Below are 16,649 nucleotides of genomic sequence, written 5' to 3' on the forward strand. Positions count from 1 at the left end.
AAGATGCACAGGGTAAGTATGATATTTTATTTGTTGATTTGGATACTCAATAGTTGAGTTTTGTTGTTGCTGTTGTTGGCATTTACAGGAAGTTATCCAGCTTCAGTGAGCAATTCCTTCAAGGCGTCAAAACTATTGATTAATGATCCTATATTAGAAATTCAGGAATTTAAAGAGAGGTATTTTGTTTATCATCTTTGCTCTGTAGTTGTTAAATTCGTGTGACAATCGTCTTGACTGTTTTCTGTTGTTTGATTCTATTTATTTGATTGGCTTAGGCTTCTAGATTTAGGTGTTGAGGTGAGTCGAGTTTTGCTACCTGGCGATCAAGCAAGCTCACAAGTTTCAGGGGGAAGTCAACTATCATCAAAGGATTCATTTCTTTCAAAGGCTGAAGCCAAAACTATTTTAGAAATCAATGCCATTTCTGAGGTGGACCTGTTATCTGTGTTTATTTTATATTCATTGCAGTTGGAAGTCAAATTTGGCTAGATTTGTTCGCATTCATATATTATAGCTAATGTGTCTAACGATGGAATTTTATTGTTAGCAATTTGATTGTTATGGGTTTTTAAAAGGACGTTGTTTGTGTTACCGTGGGGACTATTAGCAAAATAGTCATGGATAACCATTCATGGTGTTATCCAGCCTGTGCTCAATGTCATAGGAAAACTGACATCCAAACAGGACCATTCACATGTGGATGTGGCAAGGATAATGATCAGCCTGTTCTAAGGTAATTGGAGTTTTAGTCCATTAACATGTTTTATTCAGTATTTTGTTTTTGACTGGCATCTAAATTGGTAGGTATAGAGTTGAGGTCATGGTTACACAAAACAATGAGAGTGGCAAATTTTTGCTCTGGGACCGTGAATGTGCTGAATTGATTGGCCAAACAGCTGATGGTGTGAATAAGGTCAAGATTGAAGTATGTTCATGCTTTATGATATGCTGCTTCTCATTTTATGTATTATATTTTGTTCTTCGAGTTGTAACTGGCAGCTGGTGAATATGTGTTGTTTCTGGCAGGATGGTGATCTTGATTTGAATGCTTCCCCTCAAGCACTTGACAAATTGTTGGGTCATGTGCTTGCTTTTAAGGTTAGGATTCAATCAAGATTCAAAAATGTAGTTGTACTTAAATACTCAAAAGACCTGGATATGATCAATGTTGTTCTGGAGATGCTGCCTGATAGTGAGGTGTTCTTTTCTGATATCTATTTTAGTCATTGTTGTCATGATGATATGATTCATGAGTTTGACTATCATCAACTTATATATGGTGCAGGCATGTTCCAAAATAAATCCTTCCAATGTTGATTGCAATGATGCTACGCATGCTGAATGTGTGAGTTAATGTTGTTGTCATGAACATTGATATCTTATATGTTTTTTATTTACCAGTTTATGCTTTATGCAGCAATTTCTGTCTACCACGGCTGACCATGATCCGGTTGCGGGGTTGCCTTTAACACCCAAAAAGCGGATGTCATCTGATGAAGCTGATGATGAGTTAGGGAGCTCTCAAATTTCGCCAGCCCAGATATTGTCTAACAAATTAATAAGACATTCTCATAGGAGCTAATTTAGCTGATTCCAGATTCTTATTGTTGTGTTTTCACGCTGCTATTAAAATATTGGCATATTGAACAGACAATTATGTAGTTTTTGTTATCACTGCATTTGCACATTTGAAAATCGGTTTTTTTGGATTCATCCTTTTAGACGTTCTAAATTGAGATCTGTCCATATTGTGTTTCTGCTGTAGTATTGGAAGTTTTCTTATATTAAATGTGGCATTGAAAGCAATTGATTTTCCCAGTATTCTTTATTTGGTTGTCCTCGATACAATTGAATTGTTGTTTACCATACCTTTGATGGTCTATATGGTTCTAACAAATTAATGGCGGAGTTAGTCTAAATAAAAAAAACAATGAAGGAGATAAATTGGTGTTCAAATAACATCAAATATTAAAAAACACCCAAGGAGGAAAATTTATAGCTACGTTGGCGATCATGTTGCTACTCGATATTCTCACGTTTTTAATATGTTTGTTGATTAACTACTTAATGAATTCCATTCCCATCTGAATTGCCTGAAAATAACAGGAAAAAAACCAGATTAAGAAAAAAATAGCATGCAGAGGATTGTGTTAAAATTTTAGTTTCAGTTTTCCTTCTTAATCGAGGTGCTCTTTAAATTAATCAAAGTTTCTATCCTGACATCGTATTTCCTTATTTGGAATGTGTTTGCCATGAATGTTATCACTCCATTTTTGTAGCTATCACTGCTTTGCTAAAATCATGTGTTCGATATTTCAGTTGCAATTTTTAATTTCATTGATGGCTTGTGCAACTTTAATCTTGATTTTAACTACAGCAAAGTAGAACTATATGAAACAGGTCTAATCTATGGCGAAGAGAAATCAAAGAAAAAATTGTGATGTGCTGGACAAGGTTATATAATTCCAAATAAAAGATGTAAAATAGAAATTTCATATTGCAAATTGAACACATGAGCTAATAGATGGCAGATGATATCATATTCAATCATAGAAAACAAGGTGATTTTATATATTCTAAATAAATATTGTTTACTCATAATCATTATGTTTATTATTTTGCTAATCACAGGTATTCGCCTTACTGAAAAAAGAAACAATTCATTTATGCTTAACTGAGATTGAGAATATGCTACAAGCGAACAGAAGAAGCTTGCGAGATTTTCCATCCATGCCATACGCAATAGGATATGCACGAAACCAAAATCATAATAATCTGATCCATAATGAAATGGCATATGACAAAGAGATGTTAGCAGAACAATACAACACGACATACCAATTGTTGACGGGTACTCACAAATTATGACACATTTGATATAGGAACTCCTTAATCACAATAGTATATATTACTATTTGTTAATATGTGAATATATAATTACAGATGAGCAAAAAACTATTGTCGATACCATTATGTCTGTGGTTAACACTCAATCAGCTGCAGTTTACTTTCTTTGTGGATATGGTGGAACTGACAAAACATTTGTTTTCACAACCTTATCATCTGGTATACGCTCCAATGGTGGAATTGTTTGTACAGTTGCTTCAAGTGGAATTGCTTCATTACTATTGCCTGGTGGTCGGACTGCACATTCCAAATTTGCTATGCCAGTCCCTGCAACAGAAAATTCAACATGCAATATTCATCAAGGCAGTGGGTTAGCTGAATTATTAAAGGTTACAAAACTAATAGTCTGGGATGAAGCTCCAATGTGTCACAAATTTGCATTTGAGGCACTAGATAAAAGTCTTAAAGACATCATGCAAAACAATCTGCCTTTTGGAGGGAAAATTATGGTTTTTGGGGGAGATTTCCGACAAATCTTGCCAATTGTTCCAAAAGGTAATTGCTCATACATCGTCCATGCAACTATAAATGCATCATACATTTGGGACCATTGCCAAATTCTTAAACTTACAAAAAACATGAGATTGCTATCAAATGCTCCCCAACATCCCAACAATGAAGAACTCAAACAATTTTCACATTGGCTACTTGACATACAAGATGGAAAAATTGGACAATATAATGACGGATTTTCAGAAATCACTATTCTAGATGAGTTTCTCATAAAAAATTATGATGATCCTATCCATGCTATTATTGAAGCCACCTATCCCAGCTTGATAGATAACTACAGTGACACAGATTACTTGCAAAAAAGAGTTGTTCTTGCGTCTAAAAAAGAAATTGTTGACAAAATAAATGATTATGTCCTATCACTTATACCCAATCACGAAAAAGAGTATTGCAGCGCAGATAGTATTGATAAATCAGATGAATTGCTCAATCCTGTTTTTGCATTATTGCCACCTGAATTCCTATATTCATTGCAAACATCAGGTATACCTAATCATAAATTAAAACTTAAGGTTGGAACTCCAATCATGCTATTACGAAATCTCGACCAGACTGATGGCCTGTGCAATGGAACTAGGCTCATTATCACCAAACTCGGATCTAATGTGATTGAGGTTGAAGTAATTACTGTGCCTAATTCAGGAAATAGGACATACATACCCAGAATAAATATGTCTCCTTCTGAATCTGCATGGCCATTCAAACTTATAAGGAGGCAGTTTTCATTCATAGTTTCTTATGCTATGACTATAAACAAATCTCAGGGACAATCATTTCATCACATAGGACTGTATTTGCCACACCCAGGTTTTAGTCATGGCCAACTATATGTTGCACTCTCAAGGGTCAAAAACAAAGATGGACTTCATATTCTCATACATGACAATGATGGTAATCCAAAAAATATTACCACTAATGTTGTTTACAACGAAGTCTTTGCGAATTTATAAACAGGTATCCTTCCATCATACAATACAATTATGCTGTCCCATTAATTACACCTTTCTGTTTGTTTGTTTTATTCAGTCTGACATATAACACATGCACTATGTATGTTGTTGCATTCCAAAATTGTTATAGTCACTTCGAGGAATTCAATGCAACTTCAACTAATTTATTTAATTCTACATTATATTCTCTTTTACTCCTTTTGTTTAGTTTGACATATAACACATATATCATGTATGCTGTTGCATTCCAAAATTCCTATACTGACTTCGGGGAATTCAATCCAACTTCAACAAATTTATTTAATGTTGCAAATGTTATCTGAAAATTTATATTACATGGTCAATATCAAATTGTTATTTCATGGTAATTTATTTATATAACTACAAATCATACAATAATTTACGAAATACACGTACAAATCCATATTATGGTTAATTAAATTGAAATCCTTTTTTATTTAATGTGATTTAACAAAAATGTTTTCCAACTACCTGGGCCACCCCTGCACATTTTGTATTTGTGCTTACACTCCTATACAATTGGTTTTTACACTTCCACTTAGTCTACAAATAAATCCAACTTCAATCCTTTAATATTTAATATGATGATATGATATGATGAATATGAATGATATCATATGATTTAATTTAATGAAAATGTTTTCGAAGTCCTTGGGGTGCTGGACCAACCATCCATAGTTTGTATTCATGCTTTCAGTCCTATACCATAAACTTTTGAACATCCACTTACTCTACAAATAAATTCAACCTATATTCACTGCCAAATTAAAATTACACCAACCAATCCCTATTGCTAATAAATACACTGCACAACTGCTGCTCAACCCTTACTTTTCCCGATACCTACACGCTTCATATCCCCGCTTACTCTGCTATCAGATTGCCTTCAGAACTTCCAAAAACTGCTTTCCCATCCCACATAAAACTTACACCACTAAGGCACTATCGTAATAAATGCACTAAGACAATTACTGCAGTTGTATCTCCCTATACTACATCAGATGTAATCATTATTGAGAGACGTCAGCGCTGTATAGGGTTGTGACTCTTCACAACTCTTTTTTGCATCGTTCAACAACAAAGAGTCACCATTTAATTTAATTTCTTAATTAAATCAATCATTATATCGATATAACACCACCGCCACTTACAACACTTCTATACAAATATATCTACGTATAGTACACATCTCTTCATCTTCTTCACATTCTGCCAAACCAAACCAAACTCCCTATTCATCTTCTTTGCATCCAAGAGTCACCATTTAATTTTTTAATTAAATCAGTCATTATATCGATATAACACCACCAACACTTACAACACTTCTATACACATATATATACCTATGCTGCACTTCGTATTCATCCTCTTCGCATCCTGCCAAATCAAAGTAGACTCCCTATTCATCTTCTTTGCATTCTTATGGCCACTTCCGCATCACGCTCCACTATTGTAATTTATTTCTTCTTCTTCTCATTTTCTTCTTTCTTATATCTGTTTCCTCTATTCCTTTGGTTGCTTAACATTTTCACATTATTCGTATAGTTCCCACGCGATCCAACGGACAGCATAAGATTCACCGCACCTTTCAGAGTTCAAAAGGTAACATTTCACATAAAAAAATGTTTTCTACTTAACTACATTTCCATTTTTTTTCAACTGCCTCGCCTTACTTTCTTTGCCTGCAAAACCTTCTCCAAGTTCCTTTTACCTATCACAGGCAATGGCTGTGCAACTACCCCAAATACGTTTTATTCCACTACGATGGCGAGATACATTTCATTAGGGTAAGAAAACTCGATACCAAATGCTTTTTTGCTGATGGCTTGAATGATTTTAGAAGGGCACACAATCTCCACGAAAGCGTGATTCTACGTTTGGTCGCCGGTGACAAAAACACCACTTTCACCGTTCATATTGACGGACCTGCACACCACCACTCTAACCAAAAACCCATCATTTATAGAAGGAGATACATCTTTACTGTTGATATCACAAATGATATGCTACAGCAGAACCTACCTTTAGTGCGTTATACTACACTTTTTTTCAGTCTATCATACTTTGTGGTTTCCTCATCAATTTGTTTAACCATTCTTTCTTTTGATGATACAGACACTTCTTGCAGCGGCTTCCAAATTTGTGTATGACTCCAAAAAAAGTATTACCATCCACCACGGACTTTCAAAATCCACCAAATGGCCACTCACCATCCACCATGACGTCCCTGCCATTACACAACCATGGTTCAACCTCATTCATGAAAAAAATTTAAAAGCCGGAGATGAGGTAGTCTTTTACTACCGTTTTCATGACCATGCATGGGAGCTGCTGATAAGGAAAGCCATCGAATGGAACAACAGCAACACCGACCCCGACTCTGATGATTAAGTTTTTTTATATTCATCTTTTTTTTAAAAGTTTAATATTTTATGTTTCCTGCCACCACCACCAGACAATTTGCTCGCTTCAATATTACAAATATTTACGTTCCGTTAAATTTTCTCAGCGCTTTGTTTGTCGTTTGATTTTTATATTGATTTTGCGAACTACGTTCAAGCGATAGGTCAATATTGTTGGTATTTAAACGAAAACAGAGATAGTCAATATTGACTTCTAAATTAGATTAAATGATGAAATCAAATGAACATTTAAGTTAGATTATTATATTATTACATAATAATATAATGGTTCGAATTTCTGTTTCAAATAAATGGTTGCAATTAGTAAAATTGTTTTGATCAAAAGTGTAGCCACATGATTAAACCTTCTATTTGTATGCTTATGTCATTCGTTGTGTCTTTACCTTTTTCGGTTTCCTTGGCACTGAAATACTAAAAACATGTGTCAGGTTTGTCTGATTTCGTTCTCATACACACTGTTGTTTCTATTATGTTTTTTTTTTACCCACGTCTGTGTGCAGTCCGTTTTCGACTTTATACAAAAAACCACATAGCTTAATACTGCCACCACCTGTAACACAGCTACAAATTTGAATTTTTTTTGCTGAATTAAATTAAATTTTATTTCGGATCAGAATTAAATACTATTATTTATAGAGATAACAAAATTATTTAACATCACAACAAATTATTTGTATACACTGAAACATTTTTTTAAACAAAGACTAAAACATAGTTTTTTTATGAGTCTAAATTATCTTTTATAATCAAAATATTATTTTCATATGCTCACTAAACATTTTTACAAAATTATTTTTAAAATTTAGTCCCTCTTCACAATTAAATACATCTAAAATAATTTCTTTCCAGAAAAACAAAATATTTCTAATTTATTTCTCATGTTTCTTTTATATAATTTAAATCAACTCTAAAATATTTTCAACACAATCAAGTCTTCATGCAAATTATCTTTATGTTATATACAAACAGCATCTTGACAGATAGTATTTATAGCACGAACACTCTATTTCATCAACATTATAATTATATATCTATTTAATATTCAATTATGCTCCTGTGATTGCAATTTTATTAACCAAGTGACCTGTGCGTACGCACGGGTTACACACTAGTTAAAAGATAAAATTGAGCTCCAAATGAAAAAATAGCTTCATTGCTTTTTATTACTTCAATTAAAATATATATTAGTTATAATTATCTTAATAAATTGAAATCAATATATATATATATATATATATATATATATATATATATATATATTAATCGTAATTACCATCATTAACATAATGATGTATTGTTATAAATAAAAATAAATTTTTTAGCAACATTTAGTAATTATATATAATAAAAAATAAATTATACATGATAATTATATTTTTACCTTAAGGTTTTATTTTAAAATCATTTTAATTAATGCTCAATCTTTTAGTTCAAATATCTTTAATAATTACATGTAATTACCTTAATTGTATATAATTGATTATTACATTAGTTACTTTCATGATATAAAATAGAAAGATCTGATTAACTTTGTTTAAATTAATTTTGTGTGAGAAAAATATTTTCTGTTATTTTAAAATATAGTTTATAAAATAAAAATCAAAACAAAAAAAATAAAAATCAAAATAATTTTTTCATTATAAATTAAAATTTATTAAAAAAACTAATGTCTTTTAATATAAATATTTAAAAAATATAAATCATCAAATAGTTACTTTATTTTAATAAGATACATATGCATAAAGAAAACAGTTAGAATCGCACCCATCAATTGTCATAAATTTTCATTAATCCCCTAAATGCTAATTTAAAGTTAATATTTTTTTTATATTTTGTAGTACATAATTTAATTTAAATTTAAATTTATCATAAATAATAAATATTGACAAATGTTAGTATTTTTACTTTTGTTTCAAACACTATTTTTTATTTTTATTTTGTGAATTGTTGTTTTGACTTTATTTATATGGGATTTAATTGATTTTTTATATGTCTTTATATAAAATTTATAATTTAAGTGATATTTTTTTACAAATTAATATGAGTAAAATTTAATTTATATTAACATAGATCGAAGAATTTATAAGATCTTGTGATTTTTCACCTAATATGTTTGCATAATTTCAGGAAACTCTTGACTCAAACTTTAATTTCCTCTCATAGCTTTATGATACTTTATGCTATAACTTCTTGGTAGAGAACACATGCATGTTGACCTTCTTCCTTCCTTCTCAAATAAGGTACTCTTGATAATCAATTCATGACTAAAAAAAAAGTCAACGAAAAAATTTCCATCAATTTTTAGTATAAGAAAGAAAAAAAACAGAAAAGTGTAAAGAAAAAATCATTTTTAAATGAAGAAAGGTACAAATAAGAAAATAAAAAGTACCAATTTTAATTTAAAAAATGACAAAAAATAATTAATTATTAAGTAGTACCTGTTGATTTTTTATAATACTTCTCTTTTCTTGAGAAAAAGAGTGTAGAATCTAATCATGTTACACCTGTTAATAAGAGTGTATATCATAAAAAAAATTGAACGACCAACAAAACGAAGTATTAAATAGTTAAGTTTTTAAAATTGTCAATTTACAATAATAAACATATTAAAATAGATAAAATAATCATCATTCGATAATATTTCTCACTCTTATAAAAATGTCATCATATATTAATAATTACCAATAATTATACATTTTACGGAAATGAATATTCAAAATGTAAACAATATATTTACCAATTTTAAAATTGATTGGGATTTTTTTTTCTTTTTACTGCCCTAAATTAATTCTGTAATACTATTCAATTACGTAAAATCTTTAATTGATTTGAATATTTACAATTGATTGGGATTAATATTTGTTCAAATTAATGAGTTTTCATAATAATAAATTTGTATCCGTGAAATATATTAAAAAAATTATTATTTTAAATTTAATTATAACAAAATTAATATCTATAAAAATATATTAAAATAATTTTTTACTGTTTAGAATGAATTAAATTTATAAATATATTTTTAAAATTCAGTTTAAATTATAAAAGAATACGGTTGTAAAAGTTTGAGTTATAAAAGATCATAAATATGTGATTTTAATATTCACCCGATTATCTTATACAAAGTTAGAATTGATTGAAAATAATTAAAATTGAATATTTATTAGTTGAATTACATATAATTGACCTATAACATATTTCAAATAATTCTCAACTACTTATTTTTGCATTAATTAGTTATAATACATTTTTCAAATTAATGAATTTTAATTTTACTAGATTATAACAAAACGATATATTATGACAAAACCTTTTTACCGCTTAACTAATTTTGCTTATTTATATTATTTTTTTTGAAATGCATTAGTTTCTATATTTTTTTCCTGAATGCAAAAATTTCATATTAACAAATGAAAAAAAATTATTAGAAAAGTAATTATTATTAATTAATGCATGATAAATAAATATATTAAAATTTTCTGTTTGTAAATTTAATTATAAAAAAAATTATTCTTTAAAAATATACTAAATTTTTTTACAAACATATTTTTAATGATCAATAAGTTTTTATAAAAATAAATTAATTGATAAACATATTTTTAAATACAGTTTAAATTAAAAAAACTATTTAATGAAATAAATTTTTTAATGACCAATAAATATTTTAATCTTTAAATCAATTTATATTATTTATGAATCAATTATATAATTAATTTGTAATCGAATCAATCTTTTCTGAAGCATTTAATGTGACAGTTGACATTCAAACAAACCTTGAGAAGCCACATTATTTCGTCATGTGTCATCCAAATGAGTTTGGCATATATAGATAAACAAATTTTTTCTGTATTTGGATTCTTAAATTTACATATATAGATAAATGAGTTTGCTTTTTTAATTTTATTTTAAAAAAATAAAATCAGGTTTTGAAAGACGAGTTTTCTTTTTAATTTTTTGTTAGAAAGCTGAAATTGCATTGCAATGACGATTTCGATCAGCTTTTTTTTTTAAAAAAATATTATTATTATTATTATTATTGAGAAATCTTTGCAATAACATTTGCATACACTTCTTTTGAAATTTCTATTCACACCTCCCATATTTAGATACACCCCATTTTCCAATTTTTTTCCCAATGTACCCTCAACTAGAAACTTAAACTCAGAAATTATTTGAGTAATATTCTATTCCGAATAAATTTTGAAAGTTATATTTCTTAGACTTTATTCATTAGTGTTTCATTTTATAAGAGATATTAGGAAGACTAATAATGTGTTCTTTATCAACATATATTTGTTGTACTTAATCACATGTTTTATATATATCTTTTGAGCACTGTTGGTGATTTAACAATCCCCCAATGCAAATGACAAATAGAAAATCTACCTTGCTAGTAGAGCAAAAAGTGTAAGAAATGAAAGAGCAACAAGTTTGAGATGCAACTAAGATCAATAATTCTTAATTAGTTTGTTCAGCCTCCTAGTGGTGGTGAGCCACCAATGGGCTCCATCTCTACACAACACGGGTAGAAATATTTATGCCTCTAGCTTTTCTTGTTGCAAATCATGATATGTACACTTTAGGGGAGGATAAAGACCATGTATCTAATAAATAATATGAAGGTCCAGACAGATCCTTTACCCTTATACATAACTTTTGTAGCAATTTGTGATGGCTAGGTTTATGATGTAGGTGTTGGTGCAGAATTACTTCATCAACCCTTGGCTACTCTTCTCATCCGAACTCAAAATTCATGCTTTGGTTCTCTAATGTTAGAGTCAGTTATCTGCTTCAGGCATTGGAAGGGTAGGCACTTGTTTACATTATAGGTCTTAGTAGGTCCTGAAGAGTTGCTAGACTACATCTTCCTTTTATGGCCAAGAACTTGCTTGGGTGACATTTTTTTTTTTTTTTGCAAAATCAAATAAAATATTGATACCTAGTAATGGCCTGAAGAAACAAAGTTAAATTAGGGTTAATTATACTTTTAGTTCTGAACTTTTTTTAGTTTTCAATTTTAGTTCCTGATTTTTTTTATCAATACATCTAAATATTTGATGTTTTTTTCCGTTAATATTTTTAGTTTTTGCTGTCAAATCTTTCGGGTAATATGATATTCATTTTACTACTACCTCTATTCCTTATTCACATTCTTTAAGAAAAATGGTTAATTTAGTCAATTATATTAAAATTTTCAATTATTTATATTGTTATTTCAAAATTATCCTTTATTTCTCTCTTCACTTAATTACTTCTCACCATGGAGTAATTAATGTTTGGAGAGAGAATGCTATAATTAATTATGGGTATCATAAAATAAAAAAATAAATGCACCAAACTTTTAGAAGAAGATTTTATAAGAAAGGACAAACAATGAAGTGAAAAAAGTCTTGTATATAAGAACAAAGGTGGTATTATTTAATGACATTTTTTGGCGACTAATTTCTTGACGGTTAAAAACTGCCAAAAAAATGATGGACAAAAGTGTTTGAGTGCGTGTTTGATTTCACATTGCATAATTGATTTTGAGTTCATAAATAATTTTTGGCAAATTTTTACATGTTTAGTTTCAGGTTAGAGAAGAATTCAAAATTGATTCAGTTGAAGTAATTTTTAGTAGCTTTTGTGTTAGATTCAAAATTTCATAGAGTTTTATTTCTAACTTGATTTTATATTAAAAACATTTAAATATAAATCACATCACTTCAAAATTTAACTAAAATCAATTTCATTCAAAATCAATATTTTGAACCCTTGTCTAATCACACATTGAAACATATTAAATTGAACTTATCTATTATTCACTTGGGTTCAATAAAAAAAATCCAACAAAATTGAGCAATTGAAGTCAACCAGTGCATTCTGGACATGCATATTGGGCTCTATTACTGTCCCCAAGTTAGACTCAAGGGTGTTGCTAAGTGCACCAACCATATTGCTTGTGCACCCAACAATAAAACATAATTTCGAAAATACCCTTAAGTGCTTTCTTCTTCCTTTTAAGTTATTTTTTTACAGTAACACATTCATTCGTTCATTTTCTCGGTTTGTTCTAGTTTTTTCATTACCGTCAGAGGTGCATTGTGCCGCTTCGATTGAGGTGAAAGTGTTACGGAGGTACATTGGTGGTGGTTGTGGCGGTGGTTAGTTTGGTTTAGGCATGACAATTCTTCCCGCAACTCAGGGATCCCGCGGGGACAGGGATGGAGATGAAAAACCCCCTGCAGCTAATTCAGGGACGGGGACTATGCTCCTCGCCTCGCAGGGTCCCCGTATCCCCACGTATATAGAATTTTACTTATATACCCTCATAACTTATAATATGTATAACATAAATATAAGGGTTAATATAGTATTTTACTAGTAAAAAAAATACAAAATAAAATTATCATATATATAAGTAATATCTCACAAGTCACAAAGACACAAACATTACCCAAACCCTAAAATGCCGCATCAAACATTCAGACTTCGTTCCTTGACTTCCTTCTTCACCTTTTATGCTTGTGTGATTTTATTACTATTATTATTGATTTATTTTGGTATTTTTAGTCATGTTTTAAACTTATAATTAAACCTTAAATTTATTATTGTTGAAAAATTGAGATAAAACAAAAAAAATTATTTTTTTATATAATTTTTGACATTTTTTAATGTAAAACGGAGTCCCCACAAGTCCCCGTGAAGAGCCGGGGGACGGGGACATGGAGCAGGGTAAGGTTCGGGGACGGGGAGCGGGAGAGTACTCCCCGCCCCCGCCCCGCGTGGGTGTCATGCCTAGTTTGGTTGTTAACGGATGTACGTTAGAGGTACGCCGACATTATTTGTTTTTTTTCTTTTTGCGTAAAATACGAATTCATTAATTTATAAGTTTTATATAACTTACAGATTGTCAATCCGTATAAGTCATCCGGATTAACCAATCCGTATGAGTTATATGGATTTATAATTTTTTTGATTAAAAGAAATATTTAATTTTTTAAATTTTATTAAATTATAAATATATTAATATGATTGTTATAAAAATTAATGTGTATAAAAAATTATTTGTTTATTTGAAATGTAATTAGTATTACTATTTTAAATATTTTTAAATAAGTGTAGTTTGATAATTAATTTGTAAGTATTTGTTTTTATATTTTGAAAATGGTATTAATTGTAAAATAATTTACACTTATAATTTAGGTATAAATTATTTGATTTGTTGTGGTCTAAAATTAATTGTTTTTGGTGGCTATAATTTTATGAATTAGAATTAAGTTGAATAATATAATTTATTTTAGTACCTATGGTTAGGTTATAATTTTTTTTATCTATTATATAGGGTTATCAATTTTAATGTTTTATAATATTATATGTAGTAAAAAATTACCTAGGATTTTGTGTGATAGTATATGTATGGTGCAGTTTGGGGTTGTTTGTTTGTGATTGAAATTTTTGAATGTCTTGTTAAGATAGACGAAGATCGATGGATGTATGACAATATAATGTTTGAAGAAGTTGATATGAATGAACAAAATGAAGACAAAACTCATGCGAATAAAGAACATGTTGATTGTTCTGATGCGTTCAATACTTCTCAGATATTAATATGATTTATTGTTATTAAAGTAATTAAATGAATGTCCCTTGAAGACTAAACTTGTGTGGATTGCATTGTAGGTGTTTGTTACTTGAGATGATGTTTTGCATTAGGCTCATTTTGTTGCTTATGAAATTGGATTTGTGGCAGTGATTATGAGGTGAGACACAAACACTGGTATGAGAGAAATGACTTCATTTGTCTTAATTGGTTGTGAAAGGAGTGGTCAGTATAGGTCTAGAAAGAAAGATTTTGTAAGAAGAGATACTGGCAGTAGGAAATGTGGGTGTCCCTTTAAGCTTCATGGGAAACCAGTGGTTAGAGGCCAATGATGGAAGGTGAAGGTAATGTGTGAGAGTCACAGTCATGAAATAACAAAGTCATTAGTTGAACATCCATACGCTGGTCGATTGACTAAGGATCAAAAGATAAATATTGCTGATATGACAAAGTCAATGGTGAAACCAAGAAGTATTCTGCTAACACTGAAGGAGCACAATGCCAATAGTTATACAACAATCAAACAAATATACAATGCAAGAAGTGCATACCATTCTTCCATAAGAGGAAGTGATATTGAAATGCAACAACTAATGAAGTTTCTTGAACGAGATCAGTATATTCATTGGCATAGATAAAAGGATGAAGATGTTATACATGATATCTTCTGGTGTCATCCTGATGCAGTGAAGTTATGTAATGTCTGTAATTTGGTATTTTTGATAGATAGTACCTACAAAACAAACAGGTACATGCTCCTGTTACTTGAATTTATTGGTGTGACACCAACATGAATGACATTCTCTACTGATTTTCCTACTTGGAAGGAGGACCTCTAAATAATGTGGTATGAGCTCTAGAACGGTTTTGAGGTCTTTTTCTAAGACGTGATGCTTTCCTGGAGTTATTGTTACCGACAGAGACCTAGTATTGATGCATGTAGTGAAAACTGTATTTCCTGAGTGTACCAACTTGTTGTGTAGGTTTCACATTGACAAGAATGTCAAGGCAAAATGTAAATCCCTAGTTGGTCAAAAAAATGCATAGGATTATGTAATGGATGCCTGGGGGAGTTTGGTTGATTGTCTTTTCGAGGATTAGTTTGATGATTGCCTTAAGAGGTTTAAAATTACTTGTTCACCATGGTTAATATTTTTTGACTATGTCAACCAAACATGGATAATTCCCCACAAAGAAAAATTTGTTAAAGCTTGGACGAATAAGATGATGCACTTAGGAAACACAACAACAAATAGGTATGAAAATTGTCATTTTTTTTATTAGGGTTTAGGACTTAATGGATAAAAATACTTGTATTTGTTTATTTTTTTTGTGTATTTCATATCCAGGGTTGAATTTGCTCATGGGGTTTTAAAAAGACTATTACAAAATAACCTTGGAAACCTATGTAGTGTTTGGGAAGCCATGAACAACATGATCACACTGCAACACACTGAAATTAAGGCATCTTTTGAGACAAGTACACATGTGGTTGGACATGTTTTTAAAGTTACCTTATACAAAAGACTACTTGGCATGATATCAAGGTATGCTTTAAATCATATTGCTGTTGAGTTTGAGCATGTATATTATGCTAACAAAAACCCTTCTTGTTATGGATGTGTCATAAGAACTACTCATGGTCTTCCATGTACATGTGAGCTATCCAAATATGTTTTTGGTACCATACTACTTGAGATAATCCATATGTTTTGGCAGATGCTAAGTTTTTCAAACCAAGGGTTATTTGAGCCCCAAGTGAGCATAACCGAAGAGATGGAAACCATATCCAAGCAATTTGAAGAGCTTAATGTTTGTGGCAAAGTTACTCTAAAGATCAACACCAAAGGTGCTCAGAAGAAACCGATGACCAAACATCAAAGATCAACAAAGTGTGATCCGTCTTACTGGGAGTATGTTAATGCTTTACATTCTGTGCAAAATAGTAATTCTTCAGTCAAAAGTAGTGCATCATCATCTAACCAAGCAATTCCAAGAAGGACTTTGCCGATGTTGGATCAATTTCATCTATACATTCACGATTCCATTGAAAATATTGTCGATGTCAAAGCTGACAGTGACTGTGGATATTGTACAATTGCTGCCTTATTAGGTATGAGTAAAGATTCATGGTCTTTGGTGCGCAACCATTTGCTTAAAGAACTTGTCAAATGGTCTGATGAGTATATCAACCTCTTTGGTGGCATAGATAGATTTGAGGAATTAAAGAGATCCCTACTTGTTGATAGATAA

The 16,649-nt window shown here is 30.3% G+C and overlaps 1 protein-coding gene across 1 annotated transcript; it reads left to right on the top strand.

Moving 5' to 3' along the window:
* The first annotated feature begins 16,172 nt into the window (after positions 1 to 16,172).
* Positions 16,173 to 16,649, top strand: LOC102664444 (uncharacterized). The gene has a single exon (XM_006605123.1). It carries the CDS (start codon positions 16,173 to 16,175, stop codon positions 16,647 to 16,649), a length of 477 nt encoding a protein of 158 aa, XP_006605186.1.

Source organism: Glycine max, chromosome 19, assembly GCF_000004515.6.
Source record: "Glycine max cultivar Williams 82 chromosome 19, Glycine_max_v4.0, whole genome shotgun sequence".
Classification (NCBI taxonomy): Eukaryota; Viridiplantae; Streptophyta; class Magnoliopsida; order Fabales; family Fabaceae; genus Glycine; species Glycine max.

What these genes read in the sequence shown, in the direction of transcription:
- LOC102664444 (XM_006605123.1), top strand. Translation starts at nt 16,173, where the DNA reads ATGGAAACCATATCCAAGCAATTTGAAGAGCTTAATGTTTGTGGCAAA.